The 27432-nt window shown below is 37.0% G+C and overlaps 1 protein-coding gene across 8 annotated transcripts in view; it reads right to left on the bottom strand.

Moving 5' to 3' along the window:
* GPD2 (glycerol-3-phosphate dehydrogenase 2) overlaps positions 1–27432 on the bottom strand; it is a 187361-nt gene that overhangs the window by 61565 nt on the left and 98364 nt on the right. For all 8 annotated transcript variants that reach the window (XM_069080013.1, XM_069080009.1, XM_069080011.1 and 5 more), the window contains exons 4-6: positions 16238–16362; positions 14871–14968; positions 13358–13521 (exon numbers count right to left, since the gene is read on the bottom strand). In XM_069080013.1, the coding sequence (XP_068936114.1) occupies positions 13358–13521; positions 14871–14968; positions 16238–16362 (387 nt within the window). The remainder of the gene's footprint in view (positions 1–13357; positions 13522–14870; positions 14969–16237; positions 16363–27432) is intronic.

The following is a 27432-nucleotide window of genomic DNA, read 5'->3' as shown; positions in this document are numbered from 1 at the left end:
CAAGATATGGTTCTATATAATTAGAGGAAGAGTACACAAAATCAGATACAGTCAAGGATGAGGAACTGATATATCAGTTTTCATTTGAAGTATGTCATCTATGTTCCTGATAATGAAATAATACTACTAAGCTAATGGTCAGTAGATAATAGTCTTTGAGTTGTTTGGTCAATTAGAAAGTTCAGTTTTAGAGTCTCCCTCAGTTTCCCTTCTAGTCAACCACAAGGTTATTTTCAGATGGACAGTCAGTGTTACAGGTTTTTCCCTCACTTTTCATTCAATCAATTAATCAATAAACATTTATTAAGCATTTACTGGCAGCTAAATGGTTCAGTGAATAGAGCTCTGAGCCTGGAGTCAGGAAGACCCGAGTTCAAATCCAGCCTCAGACACTTACTAGTTGTGTAATACTGAGCAAGTCATTTAACATCTCTTTGTCTTAATACACTGGAGAAAGAAATGGTAAACCACTCCAGTATCTTTGCTAAGAAAACCCCACAGACAGTATGGCCCACAGAGTTACAGACAGAACTGAAAAACAAGCCACAAAGCAATAGGCACTAAACAATCTACTTGGTGTGAAAAGCCAAACAGTCCCTGCCCTCAAGTGATTTACATTTTAATAGAGGAAACAACATGCACATTTATGTATATGCAAAAGAGATAACAAGCAGAAAATAAAAGCTTCATGCAAAAAGTGGCACCTGAGAAATAAATAAAACAAGAATTTATTATGTATCTATTATGTGCCAGGCACTGTGCTAAGGGTCACAAGATAAAACCAATTTTATTTCATTTGATCCTCTTAACAACCTTAGGAGATGGTAGATGCTATTACTATCCCCAATTTACAGTTGAGGAAACTGAGCCATACAGAGTAAGTGAATTGCCCAAGGTCACACAGCTAAGAAGTGTTTGAGGATGGTTTTGAACTCAGGTCTTCCTGACTCCAGGTCCTTCACTCTTATGTCAACACCAAACTATCACACTTGTGCTGACTCTGGAAAAAAAATAGCCATAAGAAATGGCAATTATGAGGGAGTACAGGTATGGGAGGCAGCTGGTACAGAGGCAAAAAAATGGGAGACAGGAAGTGTGTAAGGAATAGCAGAGGCCAGTTTGGCTGAACCCTAAAGTACATGGTAAGGCTCAAAGTGAAATTCATTTCACATATATTAGCTGAGTGCCTACTGTGTGCCTCTAGAGTACTGTTCTTTTTTTTTTTTTAAAGCAATTGGGGTTAAGTAACTTGCTCAAGGTTACACAGCCAGTTATTGCTGGGTATGGTGCTAAGTATATGAGCCCGGATTCGATCCCCAGGTCATCCCGACACTGGGGCCGGTGCTCTTACTCGCTGTGCTTAGAGTACTGTTCTAAAAACAAAAACCAGTCCATGCCACAGGAAGGTCAATATAAAATACATATGAGGTAAATGTGGGGAATAGGTGTTTGTGTGTGCTTATGTCGGGTAAAATTACTATCTGGTATCATAGCAGGTATCTGTTAGGGCACAAGAGCCCTTTTACCATCTTGCAAGCATTTCTTTTCAAATCTGCATGTGATCAAAACATTTATATCCATGCAGATTTAATATATCTAACTCTTGATTTAAAGATAAAGTTTCCATCTAACAGAAATAGAGGTAAGTACCTGCCAAGTGCCCTTACCCAAATGAGATAAGCACATACTAAGTGCCTTATCTAAGGTCACAAAGGATATATTTGGAACTAGGTCCTCTGATCCAAATCTGGTGATTTTTCCACTATGCAAATGACATTGTGTACATTAAAAATGGTAACTGTGGCAGCAAGGAAGTTGGATTGAAGGAGGGAAGAGGCTGGCAATAGAAGGAACAGTTTATAACTGTTCAGGTGAGACGTGATTGGGTCCCAACAAGCACAGTGCCAGCAGAAAAGAGGAGATGGTCAATAAATACCTCACAATCATTTTATTTAGCCTGTACATAGCATTTTGAGTTTTACAAAGTGCTTTATTCATACTATCTCATTTTATTTTCAGGCCAACAAGTCAACATTTATTAAGATCTTACTATGTGTGCTAGGTGTTGTGCTAAGTTCCTCACAACAATCCTAGGCTGTAAGTCCTGTTGTTCCCAGCATTTTGCAGATGACAAAACTGAATCAGACAGAAGTTAAGTGACTTGACTAGGGTCACCCAGCTAATAACTGTCTGGGACCAGAACTTGGCAACTGTGACCAAATGACCAAAACCAGCCTGGGTTACCATGGTTTGGAGGCAGCTTGGGAGTCATAGGCAAGAGCCAATGTGGTCCAACCTTCTTATTTTACAGATGAAGAAACTGAGGTGGAAAGAGGATAAGTAGCTTCCAGTAAGTATGAGAGAAGGGGTCTGAACCAGATTTTCCTGAATCCTATACCAGCATTCGATCTACTGTGCTATCTACTGATTGTGAGATTTGAGCTTGAGTGATGACAGTGGGCTGGTGAAGGAGGGAGCTGAAATGTCTAGTAAGAGTAGAAATGGTAAGCCTTGGAAAGAAGTAGACAAGTATAGTGTAAGTCATCATGAGTTTGAGCTATAAAGGAAACATATATTATAACTGCAGATGTTTAGCACATAATTGATGTGCAGATCTGAAGTTAAGGGGAAAGATTGAGGATGGAGATACAAGTTCCAAAATCATCTCCACAGGGGTAAAAACTATAAAATGCATGGATTGGTCTAGCTCATCTCCAAGGTCCCTTCAAACACTAATATTCTAGAATTCTACAAAACATAAAAGTAATGCTGGTAAGTTTTAAACATATATATAACAAAACATATAACTAATACATGAGCAATGTAAATATATAAATGTACAACCTAATATTAGCTATATGCCTTAAATCAAAAAGAATAGGATTTAAAGCCAACAAACTAAACTTCAAAGAATCAATTTTGATAAAGTCTTGCTAAAGTTTAGAAACTCTTCATTGCTTAAGCATAAATATATCCATCAATGTAACCTCAATCTTCAATATAATATGTTCCATTTTTAGAAGATTTTTTTTGTAATTGGAAATTAAATCTTACTGCTTTTCCTTGGCCATCCCAAAACAATGATACATCTCTCAGTGTTATCTGTATAGAGAGATACAGAAATTAAACTGGGAGTCTCAAATGCTATTATCATTATGTAAAATATGCTCTGACTTGTTTAAATTTACCAAAAACTAGTTTTGATCACCTGCTTGCCATGAATACCAATCTTCTTAGTCAGACTGAATCAGTCCTTATATTAATTACAGTCTTTTAAAGAAAAGGGTCTTGAGTTAATACTGGAAATTATAGAGCTCTAGCCAGAATTCTCTTTGAAGATACTTATACTTTGTTCATGGTGGGATTTAAAGCATTTTAAAAATTGAAGATTAACCTAAGTAACTGAACCTTAAAGTTGAATTTCAAAAAATTGATAGTGATAGCTCTAGATAATCTTACCAAGAAATCTCAGGTTCACAAATATCAAATATTGTCCTTATATAACACAATGGTTAAGCCAGAAAGCACCTATCAATTTGACTGCTCAAAATAATCCTTTTATAAAAAGTAAATCTTTAAGATGTCCCATTTTGTCCACACAATAATATAAAGTTATTCTTAAAGAGGTATTCAAAGGAATAAGAAACCAAATGAAATTTCTGAGATCCCTCCCCAAAAACCCAACCCAAGCATCAAACAACTTAATCTTTTTGATTTAGAAAAATAAACAGTATCTCCTGCCTCCAAGCATTTATTTACATAGGCTAACCCCATGTGTATAATGTTTTACTACCTCATTTCTGCTCCTATAACCCCTACCTCCCTTTAAGGCTTAGCTCAAGTACAACCTCCTCGAAAGAAGTTTTTATTGATTCTTTGTTGTTAGGACCTCATCTCTCTAAAATAATTTTGTATTTAACCATCATAATAACTAACATTGATACAGCACTTTAAAGTTTACAATATTATCTCATTTGAATTTCACTACATCCAACACTGTGACATAGGAGCTATCATCTCCATTTTTCAAAAGGGGTAAACAAGATGGAGAAAGGTTAAGTGATTTGCCCAAGGTCAAAGAAATCAAGGAAATGAGGCAGGATTCAAATTCAAATCTTCATGATTTCAAGTCCAATAATTTATCTATTTTGGTCCCAGTTGCCTCTATTTTGTATATATCTGCATTTATTTGTGAATATATTATAGGCCCAACCACTCAAAAGAAAGTAAGCTCCATAAGGGCAGACTATTGCACTTTTGGCATCTGCAACCACAGGACATGACATAATGTCAAGCACATAGAAGCCACTTAGAAAAGGTTCCATGACTGATTTGTTATACTTCAAACTAGATTTAATCTATGTTGCTGTCCCTTAGTGTCTATTTCTTCCTATCAATAATGATGTCTTCCTAGCATTTTTTTAAAGCAGGGTTTCTTGGGGTGGATAGGTGGTGCAGTGAGTAAGGCACCAGCCCTGGAGTCAGGAGGACCTGAGTTCAAATCTGACCTTGGACACTTGACACACTTACTAACCATGTGACTTTGGGCAAGTCAACTCCAATTGCACATCAAAAAGAAAAAAAAAAGCAGGGGTTCTTAATCTTGGTGTCATAGAACCCTCCGGTAGTCCAGTGAGACCTATAGAGCCCTTCTAAGCAAATTACAAAGAAAACCAATTATATTAAAATACAGTTATTAAAGTATTTTAAAAACAAGGGCTCCTTGTTTTTGTAAATAGGTGAGAAATGACTGTAGCTTATGTTATATAAAGTAGAACATTTTAGAAGAATAATTAAAACCAGTCATGGAAAGAAAATTCTTCTTATGGCTTTGGAGAAAACTGACCAATATCGTGTTCTTTAGATGCCAAAGAAATAGAGAAGGTTTCATGCTAAAAATAATTTTTTTAAAGGGCTATAGAGGCAGCTAGGTGGCACAGTGAATTGAGCACCAGCCCTGGAGTCAAGGACCTGAGTTGAAATCCAGCCTCAGACACTTAACACACACAAAAAAACTAACCATGTGACCTTGGGCAAGTCTCTTAACCCCAATTGCCCTGCCTTCCCCCCTCCAAAAAGAAAAAAAAAAGGTAGGGAGGATATAATTGCAACAGCAGCCAGTTCAACAACCCAAAACCTAAAATATATTAAAAAAAAAAAAAGATTCGAGAGAGAAAAATACAAGCATATAAGTCCTCATGACTGAAATCCCTTTAGTAATGTGATGATCCTGGGCAAAGCAACCCATTTATTTAAGAATGCTAAAATTTCAGGCTGGTTTCATTATTACTATTAATACCTGCTCACATCACACTTTATATCCACAAACTATTTCTCAGTTCACTCCACCCACCCACAGAAAGTACACCACACACCTACTTTTATTCAGCTCTGTTCATAATTTAAAAAACGGAAACACATAAAACCACCCACACAACTGCTTCTGCTCCTAAAGTGATGGAAGGCGGGTGGGTGAGGGTGACGTACTGTACTCATATGTTCACAGAACAAGCATTACCAGCAAGTAATTTACTTTTCACTAAATACCCTCTGGAGAATAAAAATCTCTGGGGAGGAAAATGATAACACAAGTACATAATAATTAGATGAACCAAAGAGTCTGATTCATAATAGTCAACTATTAATGATATCAGGCAAAGAAGAAGTTAAAAGGGCATTAAAAAAGGTCAAGACCACTAAATTAGGACTCTGAATTAGCCACAGTGATAGGTAGTCCACAGATAATTTAAAAACTTCACTTTGGCCAGTTCAAATCAACAAATACTTGTTAAACATTTACTATTTGCAAAGTATTCTATCAATTGCTGAATATACAGAGACAAAACAATCGGTTCCTATCATCAAAGAGCTTCCCTTCTACTTGGTGAATATAACATGTACACAGATGAATATAATATAAGGTAGAGAATTCGGGGTGGGGGAGAACTACAAAGTGCTTCTGTGGCATTGAGCAGGGGATTACATGAGGAGCAGAGTTCAGGGAAGGCTTCCCAGAGAAGACACTTTAGCTGAGCCTTGGAAGAAGGTAAGAAGACAAATGGAGATGAGGAGGGACATTCCATGAACTAAGGATAACTAACCTTTTTGAAGGCAAGGATAAGTAGGAGATAGCATGTTCACTTGCGGGGAGGGGAAGAATTTAATGGCCCAGTCAGGATGAAAGAATGTATATTAAAGGGAATAATGAGAATTAAAGCTGGAAAGTAGATTGGATGGAACTTTAAATGCTAGACTAAGGAATTTACATTTTTTTCCTTAAATCAATAATAGCTAAAGGTTTTTCTTTTCTGGGGGGGGTGGGGGTGGGGGTGGAGAATTCCATTGTCAGCTCATCATTGTCTTAGAAAGATTATTTTAATACACCGTGCCCTACTGGAAAGTTGGAGGGGGTATGAGGGAAGGTATGGGAGAGAGCAGATTGGGGGAGGGGATATTCAATGGGATCACTGTTTTGGGGTGGTGGGTAGGGGAAAAATGGGGAGAAAATTTGTGGCTCAAAGTCTTGTGAAGATGAAAGATGTAAACTAAAAAATAAAAAATAAAGAAAGATTATTTTGGAAACTGCATGAAGTAGAGGCAATGTGGTACAGTAGAAAGAACACTGGACTTGGCATCAGAAAACATTGTTTCAAATCCTGATCCCTCCCCTTAACTAGTTGTGTGACTTTGGAAAAGTCGCTTAACCTTTCTGGAACTCAAAAAATTTCCTTATCTACAGATAAGATGAAAGGGTAGATGGTCAGTATTCTAAAAAGTACCTTCCAGTTTTGGACCTAGGAACCTTTGAACTTATTCTGGTTAGAACTAGAAGCAGGGAGACAGATTTGGAAACCAATTCAACAGTTCAAGAAAGTGGGGGGCAAGGGCCAGACTTAAAAAGGTGGTGGCAGAGAAATTAGAGGAAAAGGAGACAGAAGTGACTGTCAGGGACAGGACATGACAAATGATTGCATTGGAGGGGAAGGAGCTTGTGATAAAAAGTCAAGAGTCAGAGATGACTGAGGTTAAAAGTCTAGCTGTCTGGAAAGAAAGAAGATGGCATCTACAAGAGAAAGATGGTTAGAATTAGAAGAGGGGTGAGTTTAGAGGGGATAATGATGAGTTCCATTTCGCACATGCTAATTCTGAGGTGCCAATGAGATATTAGGGCGGAAGTGTCCAGTAGCAATTGGCAATAAGGAAGTAGAGATCAGGAGAGATTGGGGCTGGATATATAGGTCTGGTGTATAGAGGTGCTAATTAAAAACATGGAAGCAGATATTACCAAAGGAATGAATATCTAGAAAGAAAAAAAAAATACCTGCCTCCAAAACTTATAATCTACTATACACTGATAAGTATAATACAATGTAGGACGCGACAAAGGCAAAGAAGATCTAAGCAAAATGTTTTAGAAAAATGTGAAGGACAAGAGATGACTTTTAGCTGGTTGGATGATCGAAGGAGTCATAGAAACAGTGACCTTTGAATCTGATCTTGAAGGAAGAAATGATGTCAAGAAACAAAGAATACAATTTAGCCATGGGTCAGGTGACAACAATAGTGTTAGCCTCTATCAAGGCATGGAGACAAGGGAAGGTAAGAGAAGATCAGCCAACGGCCAGCAGAATACTTTATTTGGAATATATAACATATAAAAGCGAAGTAGAGTGAAATTAATCTGGCAAGACAGGGTAAAGCCAGTCAACCAACAAGCATTTATTAATTGCCTATTATGTGCCAAATGATGGGAACACCAAGAAAGGCAATACAAAATAACAACAACAAATTAGTCTTTGCTCTCAAGGAGTCCGCAGTCTAGCAGAGGAGACAACAAGCAAACTGGAATGTCGAAATGTCAGGTTGAGTTTTGTATTTTGCGCTGTAGGCTGGCACAAAAAACTTCTGGATGGGGAAGTAAAATTCATATGGATGATCTACTAGGTAAGGCCTTTATGTAAGAAGATCAATACACAACAAAGATCTTTCCCTCAAGGAAAAGTACAAGCCAGTGGTGGGGGCTGTGAGGAAAGTAAAAGAAAAAAGTAACCATAGTATAAGAGAGGAAGGTAAGAGTATAAGTAGAAAGGAGAGATCTGGGCAAAATACTACAGAAACATGAGCAGCATGGTCAGTCCTGTTCATTACCAAGATTGTTTTGGCAGCTGTGTAAAGGATGGTCAGGAGAGAGGAGAGATCTCAGGCTAGCTAGGAAGCTATCACAGTATTTTGAAGCTTTCTACTAAAGCCTTGGCCTGTTTAGACTCAATCAGCTTAGACTTTCATCCAGTTATTTCCCCTTTACAACTAACATAAGGTAAGGCCTAACCAAAAAGTAGGGAACCAGAAGGCAAAGAAGACTCAACTGATCAACTATATTTTGTATGCCTACTATGCAAAGGTACACCTGAATATATAAAAGACTTAATTATAAAACAGATGAATCAAGTGATCATTTACATCATCTCCTAATAACAATAGCAGCTAGCATTTACATAGTGCTATAAGGTTTGAAAATTACATAACAAAATATTATCTCATTTTATCCTCTCAACAACCTTGGACTGTCGGGGGTGTAATGGGAATGTAAATTTTAAAGATCTTCCCTGCCCCTAGGCTAAAGTGCACCTGGAGCCTGGGGTGGAAGGCTTGTTTTTCAGTAGATACTTTTTGATTGGCCAGTGGGTCCAAAAGGTTGTTACATTCTCTGAGCCAGGAGAAGGCTATATAAGCCCTGATGTGAGGCTTTGTTTTGGGGGCTCACTTTGAGAAGTGTTCTGTGATTCGATATGAATTCTGGGAAGCCGTTGTCCAGAGCCTCCCCCCCTTCCCCTTTGAAAAACCCAGATGTTGATTGGGTATGGATGTAATGGCTGGACAGTTTGGAAAGCTGTCTACTTGATCTGTTTCTGTCTTGATAATTCTGCCTGTATACTTTGAAGTTCGGGGTGCTGACCTTTTTCCCCTGACTAGGTAAACGATATATGTCTGGCTGATTAAAGTAAGCTTGTTAACCCATTTTGAGTTGCTTTCCTTTATCAAAGCAGATCCAAGAACCTGTGGTGGCAGCAACCCTGAGGACGCTTGGGGTGCTTGCTGTTACATGGGGTTATTATTAAAACCATTTTATAGTTGAGGAAACTAAGGCAAACAGAAGTTAAGTGACTTGCCCAGAGTCACACAGCTAGTGTCTGAGGCACTGGAGTCTTCTTGACTCCAGGCCCAATACTCTATCCACTGAGCCACCTAGCTGCCTAAATCTTATTTACCCTACCCACTAAATGATTCCTTTAAAAATCCATCTGTACCAGCACATTTAGAATATAGAGTAACTCGAATGTAGATAGTCAGACATATATCTATTTAGTAAACTGAGGTAAAATGATGTTACTATGTCATGCTAAAGTATACTGTCTACATATTATTTAAAACTTTGTTATTTTATCGTTTATAAACACCATTAAGCCAAAATGACCATATCTGTAAATAAATGTGGCCTCATTCATGAGAACAAAGGACTGTAGTATTTCACAGAATTCAAGACTTAAGAGTTAGAAGCAATCTTGGGGATTGTGCAATCTAAATCCCTCATTTTACAGATGAACAAACTTCAGGCCCAGAGAATTTAAAGTAACTTGCCCACCCTCACTGGAGAATAATAGAGAGTCAGGATTCCAACCCAGAAGCCTGTTGCACTCTTCTACATAGCATCCATATTCTTGTTTTGTTTTCAGGATATACTGTATCTATGTTATAGAAACAGAAAATAAAAGTTGAAAAAACATTTCTTTCAATTCATGAATAAGCTAACTTTTAAGTCAATAGATCAAAGAATTAAGAATATATACTGCTGCTAAACTCAAAGTTTATGATTTGTAGGTACAAAGTAAGGCACAAATCTGAAAATCACCCTACTCCAATAGCATTTCTTTTCCCGTTTTTTGAAACAAGTAGCTCAGGTCTCTCCATTTGGAGTCTAGCCCAAATCACCAATTTGATTCAACAATAAACACTTTTTAAGTGTCTACTACCTGCCAGGCACCATACTGGGATGCTAAGATAGAGGTAAAACAATCTATGCCCTCAAGAAATTTCTATTCTTTTGGGGGCAGAGATGGTGAAAGGGTAAAAAGTTTATACAAAAAAACTAAGTACAAAATATAAATAAAGCCTGACCACAGAACAGAGGTACGAGAAGGCATCTTATGTGGCTTCTTTAAAGAGTCTGAGGAGGGAAGAGCTATCAGTGTAAAATACTATGCACTATTTTTTATTTTTTTTTACATTTTGCTAAACTCTATTTCTTTTTAAAAAATTTAATAGGGATGGTTGTCCAAGCAGAGGAAGTATGAGTGATACACTGGGAAATGGAGGTGATCTAAAAATAAAAGATAAATAAAAATTACACACATACACACAAAAAGACATATATATATACATATATATACACACACACACACACACATGCATGTGTGTATAGGTATGTATGTATATAGTACCAGCAATCAGGAAAGACTTCCTATAGGAGGTCACACTTGAGCTGACATGAAGGAAGTTATGAATTCTACAAGTTGGAGGTGAGGTGGAAGTATATTTCAGGAATGGGGAAAAAGCCTGTGCAAAACCAAGGAGACAAAATGCAGAATGTTATACAGAGGGAAGAGTAACCAAAACAGCCCATCCAGAAGAGCAAGTGAATGAAGGAGAATAGCATTCAGAGCCAGATCGTGGAGGGCTTCAAAGGCCAAATAGAAAAGTCCATATTTTATCCTAACACTAACAGGGCACAAAAGAGGCAACAGTCTATGAAACTATTACCAGCACAAAAGATAACATAAAAACTAGGTGTACTTAAATAGCCATCTAAAGCAGAGGTTCCTAACCTAGGGTCCACATGTCCATAGACAGATTTCAGGGATTCTGTAAACTTGGATGGGGAAAAAAATTAAATCTTTATTTTCACTAACATCTCCTTGAAATTTAACATTGCTTTTAATTATTAATATACCAACAAACACTATTATGAGAAAGGTTCCAGGCTACCCAAAATGTTCCATGACATAAAAAAAAATTCAAACAAACCCTGCTCTAAAGATTCAAATCTGTTCTAAATAACTTTTTTTTTTTAAATTAGGATCACATTAAAAGGAATGCTTTGGGTGTGATGGAAATAGTGAATAAGCAGCTAAAATGAGAATGTGGGAGAAGGGTTAGAGAGAACTCAAAAGGGGCAAAAACAGGAAATGCTTCTATGCCAGCTAGGATAGTTGGATGCTCTTTATAGAATGCCTTCTTATTCCTCACAAACCAAGGAACCGATTTTATATAATCACCCAATAAAAACTACAATGAATTAACATTAAGGGTCTGACGCAGAAAGAGGAAATTCACAGTTAAGGTTGTCCTTTAGCATGTAGGCACAACAGGGGGGCACCAAGAAAGTAGTTAAGTGGACACCCTGTGGTGTTTGGATGTTGGAAGACAACTCAAACTGTGAATTTTCTAGCTTTTAATGTTTGTATAAGACTCTTAAGATTTTTTTTTAATGCTGTTTCTGCTGGGGGCATTTTCTTGAGTTTGGTCCCTACTGCCCCTGACACATATGCACTCTCACTCACACATACTGTCTCTCCCCTATCTGTCTTTCTATCTGAAAGCTTGACAGACAAATGAAAGTATTTAAATCAATTTGGGAACATAACACAGGGAAGGAGGAGAAAGGAGAGAGACTTAAACACACTCCATAGCATAGTGAGGTCTCTAAACATTAGGACCCCTTAAAAATCACAGTGGATTAAGCTGGAATTAAACTTTCCCTCAAGGTAAGATTGCATGTACCCTACTAAATAGGAGAAATCCCACCACAGGAATAATACTTCATTGAATATTGAGCACACAATCTAAGACATTCTTCCTGCTACAGAATTCTGTGATTTTAAAAAATCATTTATCATTATGTACGTGCAGTTACATCCATGCAAGTGAAAATTCCTCTAGGCTATTCCATATCACAACCTTCCTCCAAGTATTTTATGCAATATTCAGAAATTACTGTGCTTTCTAATCTAAAAATACCCTAAAGATCCTATTTTAAATAGGTTCCTTTCAAGTAAAGTATAAAAATAGTTAATATTCGAGACATAAAAAATATAGAATTTCACTTAAAAAATAACACAGTACTTTTTCAAAAAGTAAATAAAACCAACAATAAAAAACTGCTTTATTTTCACAGAATGAAACATCTACCTACCTTCATTGTTTAAATATTATGCGCAAAAATTGTGTCCTGAGCAAAGTACATATATATCTAGTTTCAGCCCAGAGGGCATTTTTCTCTGAGTTATAACCCCTTGAAAATAGAGGTTTCATCTGGAAACCTAACAGATCTATGGCCCCTTGCAACATTATAATATATTCATAAGGCAAGTCTTCTCTGTCAAAAACACAGCAAATTTAATGGCATAGGGTGGGGTCCAAATCCATGAAGAAATGATGATGGAAAATGGACCAAACCAACCATGAGATAGGAAGTAAAAATCAAGGGAGAAAGACAAGATATGAAATAAATTATTTTAAAAGTATAAACACTATGGGGAACCCTTCATCTAGACCCAGAGAGAATTTTTGTTGTTTTTAAATGAAGCACAAAGTCTCAAGGAATCAAAAAGACATTGAAAAATTCTCAAGATATATATGGCTTAACAACTTTGAGCAGAAGAAAAAAAAGTAGCCAGAGGAGATTGAGGAAAATGCCTATGTGCAGCAAAGCAGGTAAATGCTATTTTTCACATACAAATCAAGTTTTGACTAATAATCACAATTACTAACTACTATAACATAGAAAGATTAGCCCATTAAAGAACAGGGTTCATTAAAACTACACCAGGCTCATTTTAAACATAAAGAAATTTATATTAAGATCACTCTGGAGTTTTAGTTTTCTGTAGAGAGATCAGAGATTTCCAAATGGATCAACCAAATGGTAATCTAGCTACTAGAATTCTTTGGTAACCGAAATTCATAGATTATAGCCATTTAAAGAATATCCAGTATCACTGGCTAGTTCCAGTTAGATCAGATGGTTTGCTCCCCAAAATAGAAAAGAATCCACAATCTACTGGCCACTATCATAATAATGCATGACCATTTTTTTCTTCTGCTTGCTTAAAGGGAAATTGCTTCATGGTTAACCTGCAGAACTTAAAAAATCATTTCACAAAAGTCTAAGAAGTCATTGAACAAGTGAATCTTATTCTTCTAATTATACATGTTCAACTAATGGAAGTCATTAAAACATACAATAAAAGTCATGAAACTGAAGAGTATAATTGCTTTTTTTACAATAAGAAAAACGTACCATCGTAATAGACAATAGCTCCGACCAGCTTGTCCTTCTGCAGCATTGGAAAATGTTCAAGTGCTTTGGACTTACTAAGAACATAACTGCTTTTCAAGCAATGAGCTCCTGCAACCAGGTCATAGAGCTTTATTCCTACCCAGTAGTAAGGCAACTGCCACCACCTATAGAAGAAAAATGCAGGTGAGGAAAGGAGATGATGTTTAGGAAGACTAAATATCACAGCAAAAAGATGACAGGATGATAACAACTCTTTTATTTAAGTACAATAAAGCACAGTTGTAGTAATATAATGCAAAAGATACTAAATGTGAGCATTTATTAAATAATATTTGACATTAATCTAGATGGATTACATGACTGAAATAAATGGGGGAAAATTTAAATGAATATTCTAAGACAATCAAGGCAATTGGTGACAAAAGCAGTATAAAGAATTGCAGAATTTGGCTTCATGTCCCTTGACAATCATTGAGCAATGCCCAACCTGCATTTTCAGAAAATCTCTAGCCCAAAAAGGCCTCATCAGTGTCTCTAGGCTGTTAAAATTTGTGTTTGTGCATTGACAATAATTTTGAATTTGAAATTTGGTCAATTTAGCATATTCTAGGTTCTGTGCTTAAAAAGATGCCTCAAAGTACATCTAGTCTCAGTATATCATTTGAAGAAAGGCCAGTTTTGATTAACTAAGCATAAAACTTACTTGGTATATGCTGAACATTAATATACTTTCATCAGTACAATAAAACAATTACCAACTACATCTAATGAAAATAATGAGTTTATTGCAAAAAAAAATTATAAAATACTTTAAAGGAACATTAAGACCAAAGTTTATCCTTTTATGCTAGGACAGCTCTAAGTAGTAACCTCTTCAGCCCCTACAAGGTAGAAACAAGGTTCATTTTCCTTTAAAAGAAATTAAAATGGCTACAATATAAGATTTCTGATAACTTGGAATCCATGGGACTCTCAACCCTCCCAAGAAATAAAAAGATGCTTTGTGAATGACTGCATTAAGTTATAAACCCTCAAATGTAATGTTATTCTTAGAAAAAAAATCAATGCAATTAATTTCTACTTAGCTATAAAAATGTGCTGATGTGAATATGGGAAGATACCTACAAATTCAAGTTTCATCAGTATCTATGGTCAAAAATTTTCAAAAGCAGTGCTTCCTGGCTTCACCTTTCACACCTTGGGTTTTCCCACATGCAAATTTAGCTAATCAGTATGCCTAAGGGAGCTAAAGTAAGAGGCTCCCAATTGTAAATGCAGAGGGTGACTGTCACCTCCTTTGAAAACCATACCCTTAAAACTAAATTGTGTCAAAAGAGAATCATGGGGGGGAAATCATGCTTTTAAAATATGGCAAGGGAATATATTTTTAAAAGAGAGATAAGCACCAATTATAAGCATTAAGGAAAGCCCGTTGTAGGAATATTACTCCTAAGACAATGTCATGCTAACTCCAGCTGGGCAGACAGAGCACAGGGGATCTCAACAAGCTTACTTGTAAATCGGAAGCATTATAGGTAGTGCATGAGATAAATGGGGAGCAATCTCGAGCAGGTTGGCACGCTCATGAAGTGCTTCTTTCACCATCCTGTACTAAAAAGCAAAATATGGAAAATTAGCTTGGCAGTAACAGATTATGGTGTTTTCCAAAGGGGGAAAAATGTCCTACCAACTGATTGATACACACAACCCTCTCTACCTCTGAGCCAGGAAATATCTTAATCATATTTCCAATAATACATCATGCTGTCAACTTCAAGGATTTTTAGAAACCTTCACTGTATTTGCATAGGGGGAAAACATGCCATTGGGGTTCCCAGATGTAAGATATTTCCCTGACTTGAGCCACATGATTATACAAACCATTTATCTTGTATTCCCTCTATTGTTGCCCCAGCTCCATAAAACATTTGTCCCTGCAAGGAATGATAGATTACTCCATGGTAGGTACCCTTAGATTTTTTTCCTTACACAAAAGCACCCCCACCAATGTAGATCAGAGATGCCTTTCAAAGAGGGGCATGGAAATGGCAGGTGCGGAACTACTGAAGTCAAGTAGTTATTAGAGTCTTCTGTGGGGCAAAACAGAGATGGAAAATTCTGTTCAATTTTTATTTTCTAGAAAATGCCACTGCCTCATCCTAGCCTGAGAAGACTGGACACAAGGCAGAATTACTGTGTGGAAAATACGCCTCAAATCTTCTTTCCCCTTAAGAATTTGCCACCGATAACATGACCAGATGGTGACAGCTGTAGGAGAGAAAGAAGCCAGAGACTGTCCCTGAATTAAAACAATGGAATACAAAAAACCCAGGGTGGGCGGAGGGAGTTGGTGGGGGGAGATGAATCATGGTTGCTCAAAGACACCAGGTTCGAAAATGGTTCAGCAAATCTGACACTTGGCCTCAAATTACCCTTAAATAGGTTGGGTGGGGGTTGGGGGAGGTGTTTGTGTTTTGGACTCAAACTATGATTTCACTGGTATTGGGAACTCCTGGTGAGGAAATCATCCTAATACAGGTGTGGCACTTACTCTACATCTCAGTTTTAGAGATTTGCCTAGGTACATAAAAGATTAAATGACTTTTCCAGGATCACATACTCAATATATGTCAAAGGCAGGACTCTAATCCAAGTCTTCCTGATTCTGAGAACAAGCCTCTCTATTCACTACATCATGCTGCCTCTAACACTACAGTAAAAAACTGTCATACCTCTCCTGAAAAATACTCCTGCAGAACACATTAAACAGATATTTCCAACAGGAGGAAACATTAAAAGCCATTTAAAAGCCTGATTTAATTGGAGAGGGGGAAACAGCATAGTAGCAATTTTTGTTTAACAACTAGCATACACAATTACCTGCTCATAATCCAGGTTTGAGATGGCCTTCTGAAGATATCTCACCCCACCATGGATCAGCTTAGTGCTTCGGCTGCTGGTCCCTGATGAGAAATCATCTCTTTCTACAAGGGCTGTTCTTAGTCCTGTGTAACCAGAAAACCAAATTAACTTCTTAAATTACACAATTTGTATGTAATTCATTAAAGGCACTTCTCCAGGGTAGAGACAATCACAAGAAAAATTACTCTGAACATGGATAAATTTGTATTCAAAATGCACTGCACTGTCTATATTATAATGAAGAGATTTTAGCCTCTTCCTAGGGGGAAAAAAAGTCAAACCAGACTGGAAGCACATTAAACGTTAGGTAGATCACAGTTAGAAAATATCACAGCACAATTACAGAGTCATAATAGGTGGGTGCTTTTAAAGGGACAAAAGGTCAGTCAATTTGATGCTCTGTGCTTCCCAAATATTTAGATGCATGTACCCTCAGGTTTGTTCAGCCCTCACCCTGAGTGCAAACTAGTTCCAAGGTCTCCAATCTAGTCAATGTGGTTTACAAAAAGCAGTGCTTGATTTGTAATCAGAGGAGTCACTTAATTTCTCTGGGACTCAGTTCCCTCATCTGCAAAATGAGAGATTTATACTAGATGAGCTCCAAGGCTGGGAACTTTAAAAAATAATTTTGAGAACTATATTTTATTAAAACTGGCTTACTTTTTAATTTCATATGTTTTATGTATTTGAAAACATTTTTCTGATATTAGGTCTGTAGGATTTACCAGACTCCTATTTACCAGACCTATTCTAGCTCTAACTGTATGAACTCATTTTCCAATTTTCAGTCTAGATCTCTCCAGAACCTTAGAATTCCAATCAGATAATGTGCAAACATGGAAATATGAAATAATGAGAAATGTATAAGTAGATGCAATTTAATATAGTGTGAACAGAGCATGTGAGCATGAATGATACATGAAAAAATAGGGAAGAATGAGGTTAAGTAAGGCCAAGCCAATTGTAAGTCTTCTTAATCTCCCCTCACTTAAGGGTTCCAAAGACTTTTCTGGCATATTATAATAGAGAACAAACAGCCTTTGAAACTGAGACTAGAAATAGCCCAGACTTCAAAATGCCCCACTTCCTACCTCCTATCCAGAACTGGGTTAGGCTTACCCCTCTGGCAACCCTCAGAGTCCCATCAAATAGCCCAGGGATATAAGCCAAGGGTCTATCCAACACAAGGTGTACAACACATTCTGGACTATGAGACCCAGATATGCTTGGCAGAAACATGAAGGGTGATATGACAGGATCCAATTATTCTAAGAAACACTGGAATGTTTCACAGCCACAATACCCACAAAATAGAATTAAGCCTATATTCAAATCATTTATTGACATTAACACCACAAGACCACTTTCCAAACAATCAGTTTAAATATCATCATAAAACCAGGGCAACTCCCTTGACTCAAAAGGGCAATATTTTTTTTTGAAATTATGGAGGAAAAGGAGGATATTATCATTGTTTAAGAAATTCAGATTAGGAAAAATTCAGATAAAATTGAGAGGACTTGTATGAGCTGATACATGACAAAGTAAGAACAACAATATATACAACCACCATTAATAATATGAAAGAAAACAACACTTAAGATCATTAGTCTTGATTCCAAATGACTGATAAATGAAACATCCTTCTTCTTGGTAGAGAAACTGGGGAGGAGGGTGGGGGGGGGGAGAGAAACTATGGCTGTTGAATGAGTCTCATGTGATCAGACTCAGTTGGTGCATTGATTTCTTTTCCTAATGGTATTTTGTGAGAATGGGGGAGTGGAGGTCCGGAGGAGGCTGAGGAAAGTAGTTACAAAGAAATGATAACTATGTTGTTGTTTTTTAAACAATAAGACCTTTTTTTTTAAATACAAGATAAAAAGATAAATTTTTTTCAAAAACTTGTAACCATAGAAATCATCACAATTTAGAATACATCATAAAATGAGACAGCACAAATGTTTATGTATCACAATGAATAGTTCATTACACATTTGTTTGCCTCAATTTGATTAATTCCTTACCCTGGAATCCATCCACAGAATCCAAACATATGATTCATTCAAAATAAATAGTATTTAAACATTTCTTACTATATTCCTGGGTCTATGCTAGCTTCTTAATCCATCAAGTCTTAGAGAAATATAAACAGTTAAGGATCCAACTAGTGGATACAAAAATGATACAAAAATAATGATGATAATGATACAAAAAATGTGGAGACATGTTTCCTGCCTTTGTAGAGTTTTATTTCAACTGGGCAGTATAAAGAATGGAAGGGGAAGGAGAAAGGAAGGAAACAAGTGTTAAGAAGCTACTATGTGTCACGCATCATGTGAAACATTTTATCTCATTTGATCCTCACAACAACCAGATCCTCTTATTGCCCCCTTTTTACAGGTGAGGATACTGAGCGGGGAGGGGGTAAGTAACTTGCTCGGCATCACGGCTGTAATAAATGTCTGAGGCACCTCATTTGAACTCACATTTTCCCATATCCAGGATCAGCTCTCCAGCCCCCATGCCACCTAGATCCCTTTGAAAGGAGTCGTCTTCTATGACTTCAGGGGGCGAACAGGGTTAAAATAATTGTATGTGATATTTGACTGCAAACACCTGAGTGCAGATCTTGACCATGATAATCCATAGATATCTCAAACTCAAAATGTACAAAACAGAGTTTATTATCTTTTCACTCAGAATCCACACACTTTCTCACTTCCCTCTGTTGAAGGCACTGCCAGTCATTCCAGATGCCCAGTTTGCAAATTCAGGGTCATTTTTGTTGCTTCGCTCTCACTCAGCATCCCTGCCTTATCCAAAAAAGTTACCATTCCACAATGCCTCACCTGTCTTTCTTCTCACACAGTGATAATCCTAGCTTGGCCCCTCATCACCCCTTGCCTAGACTATATATCCTGATAGGCGTCAGTCTGTCCTCAATGCTGCTGCCACCCTGGTATTCCTAAAGAACAAATTTAACCAGTTTACTCAGTGACTCAACAAGCTTCAATGACTCCCTACTGCCTCTAAGACAAAGTCCAAATTCCTGTCTGGTATTTAAAGTCCTTGCAATCTGATTCCAACCCATTTTTCAAGACTGATTTCACATTACTCTCTCTCATGCAACCTTGGTTCCAGCCAAACTGACCTGCTTACTGTTTCTAGTCCAAGACAGTCGATACCTGACCTCCATGCCTTGACATAGGCTGTCCTTCACACTTGGAATATTGTCCTCCCTCACCTCTGCCTCTTGGAATACCATAATTCCCTTCAGTCTCAGATCAAATGCCACCTCTTATATGGGGCCCTTCCTGATAGTACTTTCCTCCCCACATCCCTGATGTTACCTTCTATTTTCCTGTCTATATGCTGTTTGTCCCTTTAAGAATATAAATTTCCTGAGGTAAGAAGCAATTTCATTGTTGTATCTTTAGCACTGGACCCCATTAATATATATGATTAAATTTTTTACCACTCACCACAGGTGGCAGGAGTAGGGGACATATCTATTTAGTTAATTGGGCAGAAATATGGGTAGATCAACAAAATCCTTGCAGCCTTCATGAATCAGAGGATGAATTCAGAATTATAAAAGGATGTATGTAATCAGTCTAGTGGCAAATCCTAAATCAGCCATGCCAAGCTTAGGAAAAACTGGAAGGGTATTCTGATGCAAAAGTGAGGATTCTATTTTGGAGTACATGACCTCTAGAACCATATAGTATCATGGGGTCAAACTTACACCTGGGGAAGCTATACTAGAGTAATGCAGATGTACTACCCAATTAGGTAAGATAAATCTTTTATTTGAAGTTTCAATTACCTGAATTAAAATTTTCTTTTCCCTTGTAAATAAATATTATTGCTTAAACCCCAACTGGTTCTTATAATGGAAAAAGAGAATGTTTACTAGAAAGTGGCATCCAAATTTAGCAGTAGGAGCTATAAAAAAAAGGTAAGCAGGGATAAGGTATGTAAAGAATAAGTATTTTATGTTAGAAAGTGCCATCCCTTTCTCATAGGCAAGCAACATCAGGATGCTAAAACTATTTTGCAAAGACTGTAACCACAAAATGTTCAATGAGTGCCATTCAATACTTTGTTCCCAAATTTCATTTCAGCCCTCTTTGTGGTATCACTAACCACTTTTCTTACATAGCCAGAGTATCCTACCATGGGTAAGGAACCTTTGGCCTTCAAGCCACATGTGGCCTTTTGACTGAGTCCAAGTTTTACAGAACAAATCCTTTTATTAAGGTGATTTGTTCTGTGAAGTTTGGATTCAGTCAAAGGGACTAACATGAGGACCTACAGGGCAGGCCACATGTGGCCTTGAGGCCGCAGGTACCCTGCCCCCACCCAGACTATAAGGAAAATCAGTCAACAAGTATGTATTAAACACCAATTATATTCCAGGCAAAGGTTCATTTAGTATCACCCATGGAGCCCAGAAGGTGCTCTGAAGACAGTATGTGACTAATAAATATTGTCAATCTAAGTTGAAGATTTCCTCAAAGGATCATTCACATATATATATATGTATATATGTATGTGTGTATATATAAATATATATACACATATATATGTACGTATATGTATATCTATACACATACATAACACACATGCTTATATATGTATACATGTATGTATACATTTGTGTCTATATACACGTACATATTGTGTGTGTGCATACATACACATATATGTACAGGCATATGTACATACACACAATCTGGAAAGGGACTTAGAAGTCATCTAGGTCAAAGCCCTCATTTAGCAAATGAGGAAGGTCAGAGCTAAGATTCATACCCAGTCCTCTGACTCCAAATTCACTGTTCCTTTCATAGTATCAGTATGTCTCCTTATCAATACCTTCTTATGCCCTTAGCCCTAGATTGCTAGAAAAAAAGAAGTCTCTTTGTCTTCAATCGGGACATCAGCCTTGGTATGCAGGGGCATCTTTCTTATGTCTCCAAGGGGATAGCTTAGAATTAGGTTTTCATAGGTGGTTATCTGTGCCAGGGAACTAGAATTAGATTTGAAATGTCCATCTACAACTGACCCTACATATCACCTAGTTATAAATTCTAACTTAATAGATTAGTGAAGTCTCAGAGAGGTTAAGTGACCTACCCCCAAGTTTTACAGCGAGTAAGTAGCAGAGAGGAAATTTTGGTTTTCTGGAGGGCAGTTGGAGTTAAGTGACTTGCCCAAGGTCACATGACTAGTTTTTGTGTTAAGTGTTTGAGGCTGGATTTGAACTCAGGTCTCCTGACTACAGGGCCAGTGCTCTATTCACTGTACCACCTAGCCACCCTGGAGACGAGATTTAAAGCCAGTTCTTAAATCGAACTCCAGTGTTCTTTCCACTCTCCCATTTTCTCTTTGCCTTGGAAACTTTGGTGTATGGAAAGTAAAGGGTGCCCAGCACCCTTAAAATAAAAAAATCTGAAAGACCCCACTGTTGATGCTTCTGAAGCAACTCTCTGACTTCTGGCCTTCTAACAGAACAAGCAAATCTAGAACGAATTGGTAACATAAAGTTAGCCAAAACAGGGTTTGGTTATAAAGGAAGGGTACACTAAATCAAAACAGACAAACTTAAAGCTCCATCTATGACAGTCTTTCTTATTTTATTATGACCTGAATGTGCGTGTACTAAAAGGCAGCATGAGCACCACAAAAATATTAAACTATTTCAGGAAAGATGAGCTGGGGTCAAAGTCCCACCTTAAGGTACTTACTACTCATACGACTTTGAGCAAGTCTAGGCCAAGTCTCTGCACCCTACTTCCAAATGTCCTCCGGAGATCTTCTCAAGTCCACAATCATCTATTAAGCACCTACAGGTGAAAGCAGTCTCCAATCTCTATAAGCTCAATCAAATGGGGGAGATCATATGCAAACTACCATGTACAAAACAAAGGCAGGACAAACTGCAAGTAATGCCAAAAGTAAGGTACTAGAATCGAGGGAGCTCAAGAAAGGCTTCTTACAGAAAGTGAGACTTTAACTGAGACATGAAGAAGCCAGGGAAACCAAGAGGCTGAAAAGAAGATCAAGAGAAGTCCAGGCACAGGGAAGGAGGGGGAGGAGAATAGTCAATGAAAATGCTTGTAACTCAGAGACGGAGGGCCTTACGTGAGGAACAGCAAAGAGGCCAGTGTCACTGGATCACAGAACACATGGAAGGCTATAATATAATGATAACAGCAATAACAATAGCTAACATTTACATAACACTTATTGGTGTCAAGCACTATGCTTTAAGTATAGAAAGGTAGGGAGGGTTTTAAAAGCAAAACAAAGGATTCACTGGCTCTAAAGCTATGACTATGGCTAAGAAACAAAGGACAGAAATGTGAAGCAAAGGTTCCTTTTCTGTAGAACTCCATCTCCCTGCCCATATCCAAAGAAGGACTGTAGCTTCAGCAGTATAAGTCATGGCCTTTATTTTGACTTTGCATTTTCTAACAGAGAATCTCTTAGTTTTAATGGAATTTTATATACTGAATTGATTTAATACCTGTTTGTATCTCTCTCCTGGGAAAAAGATCCACTTAGAAGAAAATACATTGAAGTAGAAGACAGCAAGGCTCATATACTTTGCATACCTTTTTAGGATACTAGAGATTAGGTGAACCATAACCAAAAACATCACCAAGACATGCCACTGCTTTTTAAAGTTAAAGATTGCTGAGATTAACCAATCTCTTTTTCTATATAGGAACAAGGGTTCAAAGTGTACATAAAAGCTCTGTATTTTCTATTTATCTTGGCCCTTTAAAGAATTTGCATACTCAGCAACAGAATCAACAATTCAGACAAAGATGACTCTTTATCTGAAATGTCTGGTAAATATGCAATGTAATTGGGGTCATAATTTGTAAGCACAATGCACTATAAATTTTAATTAGTTAATTAGAAATGCTAGAATAGCCCCACACAGAGACCCTTACCAAGATGTAGGTTTCACAAATGAGTGTTTCAATTTGCCAATACTTTTACTGATAAGTGCTACCTGAGCTTGTTGAATGTGGGCATGGAATTCTTACAACATTTTCCCATCAGGGTTTTAGCTCTTTTTAATATTAATCCAACAAAATATGGAAAAAAAAAAACTTCATTCCTCTCTATTCCAAACTGCAAGTTTCTATATTATTGCTTTGTCTCCAAACTATTTTTATTTGAATAAAAATTCTTTTTTCTAAAAATTGTTCTATCACCTTGTTCAAGATTTCCTATCAATTCTATATAGATCATTAAAAAAAAAAACACTATAAAGTAAAATGTAAAAAGGAATATTCCAAAGACTCTTCTGTTCATTCAGACCAGTTAAGAGTTCAACTCCTATTGGGACAGCCCTGTGCCCTTTCTACCACCATCTCTTAACACTGGTCTAATCATAGCCAAAGCACTCTACTTCAGAGTACTCAACATAATTTGATTTAAACTGAACTTTCATTTGTGCTTACCTTTGATTTACTGGAAAATTAAAATCATTTCCTTCAGGGACTTTGACTTCCCACTCCCAAATAGCTCAGGGCACTTGCATCTAGCCTTTAAAATAATATAAAAACCTGTACCACACCATACTTGTCACTTGGGAAGAAGGCTGAAGGCAGAATGTTAGAAAAGTTTTTCAGTCATGGAGTCTACATTTTAGTCAAACTAGTCTACTAGCTGGGACCCCAAAACAACATTCCATCTCCTGTAGCCATTCCTTTGCAAGTACTATCCCATGTATGTGCCATGTGCGGACTTTATGTCCCTCACTTCTAACCTCTTAGAAACTTTAGACAATCTTCCATAGTCAACTCAGACACCATCTTCTAAAAGAAGCGCATCCAAATATTCCCACTTTTATTAACTACTCTCTCCTTCATCAAATTAGTTTGCATTAACTTATCTATATACAGAAAAATAAAGTTGTTTTGCGCTTGCCAAAACACAGAACAATGCTAACGGTTTTGATGCTGGTAGACACACATAATAAAGTTAGGAATGTGAGGCAAGAAGGTCTACGACAATGACCTTGCTTTCTTTTTTTAGCTTTGGTTCTTGTTCAACTTCATTTGTATGCCTATCATAGAGGCTCCTGGGAGAAAAACAGATTCTGTATCCTCAAATTCCACATAGTTCCTCCTGAGATTATTTTTGGTAGAGCACCCCAAATGGGTTTTAGAGTAGCAGTGTTCCAGTAAAGTATTAAGTCTATATGGAATTTCTAACCCTAAATCAGATAAGATGTCTGAAACCCAAGATTTCAAATCAGTACTAGACAGAGATAGTCAAAAGATTAAATTTAATCTCAGTTTAGGGTACTCTGGTTGACTTTTGTAAACTATCCTTAGATATGAGTGTTGTCTATGGACTAAAGATTAAAGATGCTAATGCCTTCTCTTGGCAGAGTCACTACTCATTAACAGATGTAAATAGAAAACCTAGAGATGGCTCAGAAGAACTGGAGTCCAGAAGATAGTAGGGGAGAAAAGATTTGTGACAATAAGTATATGTATTATATCTTTTCTCTAGAATTTCAGTTTGTTGAACAAAACCAGGAACTATTTCATTTTTATCTTTACATCTCCTGCATCTACTACAGTGACGTACACACTGCTCTGTGTACAACAAATTTCGGTTGAACTGAAAGAGACAATTCATATTTGTATTGCACATTAAGGCTTATCAAGCACTTTTATATTACTCTACCATCACAAGGTGATTACATTAATATCAGATTCCCATTTTCCACATTAAAAACCTGAGGCTCAAAGAGGTTTAATAAATTACCTGGAATCATATGGCTAGGGTTAGAGTCAAAGTTCAAACCCAGGACTCTTGATTCCAAATCTAATCAAGACTGGGAGGAAAATGAAGCTGGGATCAGTTAGGCCAAACAGAACAAACCTAGTTCCTCTTCCACATGACAATCTTTCAAATATTTAGGAGAAAACTATCATGTCTCTTTACTATGTTCTCTTCACCAAGCTAAACATCCCCCATTCTTTCAAATGATTCTCATACAGCATGAATTCAAGACCCTTAACATTCTGATTCCTCTTCTCTCAAGGTTATCAATAGCATTCCTAAAATAAGGTATCCACAGCTAAACACAATACTTGTACAGTCTGATGAGTACAGAGTAGAGCTATAGGAGTACTTCCTTATTCCTGCCTCTCTCAGTACAGTTTAACATCATGGCTACCATATCACAGGGTTGACACATAGTAAGCTTGAGGTCCAGTGAAAAATTCAGAGTCAGGTAGCATCTTCTTTCTGACATATGAAACCTGCTCTTTTTACCATAAGAGATGGTATAGTACAGGGACAGGTAGAAGTGAAAGGCAGAGAAAAGAAGCAGCAAGGCCAATACCCCCTCTAGGAAGCAAATGCAATTTGACTGCTGCTAAGAAAAAACTAATTGGTTGGTAAAACAGCCCATGTTCAGATATTAAGAATACATAGCTTTTCCTTCACCATGCCTCTTCTGGGTCCCCCCAAATCATACTGATCAAATAGCTTGTGCACCCATGATATACAAGAGCTTTAATGTCTACTGGCCCTCCAAAACTTTGATGTCCTGAAAAATCTAATTATTATTGGTAACTTTAAAAGATCACAGTAATTTATTTTTGTCAAATGTGACTAAAGATTAATGGATACAATCAGGAATAATTTGGTGAAAACATATCAAAGACACAGAAAGCAAAATTTGTTGTTAAGTGAAGCATCAAACATAATAAAAGAGCAAATTCCATGAATGAACAGCAACAATGAACAAGTCATTAACCAAATGCCTATGATTATTTCACACTTCAGAACGCTACTGATATGATCAGAAAATGCAGTAAAAGGATAAATATAGATTACCTTCAGCAATTCTTTGTACATTTTAATTACAAATTCTACTTTCCCCTGGAGGCCTACCTACCAACATTATGGAAACAAGCATGAAAACTGTACTTGTAGAGCTAAATGGGTTTACCAACTACTTTAAATAAACCATAAAAACCAATATGCAAATATAACTTAGCTAATCTGTTGGGTTTTCTAAAACCATAACTGCTGTGCCTAAAGCTATTAAAAATGCATATCCTTTGCTTAGAAATAACTAATTACAAGTACAACTTTTAAAACACACACACAAAATTATTTACCACATGACCAACACAGCATATATGCTGTGTGATAATACTTTCAAGGTAACTCTGAACAAAAACCCCTTACCTCTCCCAACATTATGCTCATTAAAAATAACTTAAGAGAGATCTCTGTACCTTATTCACCCCTTGAAAAACAGTCCTATAGGGAGGCTAGGTGGCACAGTGGATAGAGCACCGGCCCTAGAGTCAGGAGGACCTGAGTTTCAAATCTGGCCTCAGACACTTAACTAAAAAACTAGCCTTGTGACCTTGGGCAAGTCACTTAACCCCAGTTACCCTCCAAAAAGCAAAAAATAAAAATTAACAAATAAATAAAATAAGAAAAACCGTTCTGCACAGGTTTGGGGGTTTGTTGTACCATTTATGTAATAAATTATTCCAATGGCTTATCAATATGAATATATATTCCATGTCAGCATTTACTCCATGGTGAATCAAAACCCATCCTTATTCCTACCTATCCTTTATGACTCTCACTTATGTCCTACCAAAAATTCACCATAGAAAGTTGACTCCACATGCTAGGGGTCATCCTCATGTTTTAATAATAGCTAGCATTTACATAGCATTTTATAGTTTGTGAAGTATTTTAAAAATATTATTTCAACCTTGGGAGATAGATGCTATTATTATCCCCATTTTACAAATTAAGAAACTGAGGTAGGGAGAGGTTAAGCTATTTGCCCAGGAATCACATAATAAGTATCTGAGTCTAGATTTGAATTTAGACCTTCCTGACTCCAAGTCTAGCACTCTAACCACTGTGTCACCTATCACAATGAATGGATTCCAGTGGAGCACACAGTGGCTTAATAAATTATGTTTAATTAATTAATTTAATAAATTATCACATGAAGAATCAAGTTTCTGATTTAAGGGATTTGATTTATCTTCTGAGGACTGCATAAGGTTAACAGCTTTGCTTCTCAAATGTCTGACTAATCAGTTGCATTCTACAAATAAGGAAGTAAAGAAAGCTTAAGT

Source organism: Petaurus breviceps, unplaced genomic scaffold, assembly GCF_028583685.1.
Source record: "Petaurus breviceps papuanus isolate PSGF00001 unplaced genomic scaffold, PetGlider_PUasm1.0 91133, whole genome shotgun sequence".
Classification (NCBI taxonomy): domain Eukaryota; kingdom Metazoa; phylum Chordata; class Mammalia; order Diprotodontia; family Petauridae; genus Petaurus; species Petaurus breviceps.
Note: the sequence above shows the minus strand (reverse complement) of the source record. Positions and strands in the feature narration are given on the sequence as shown.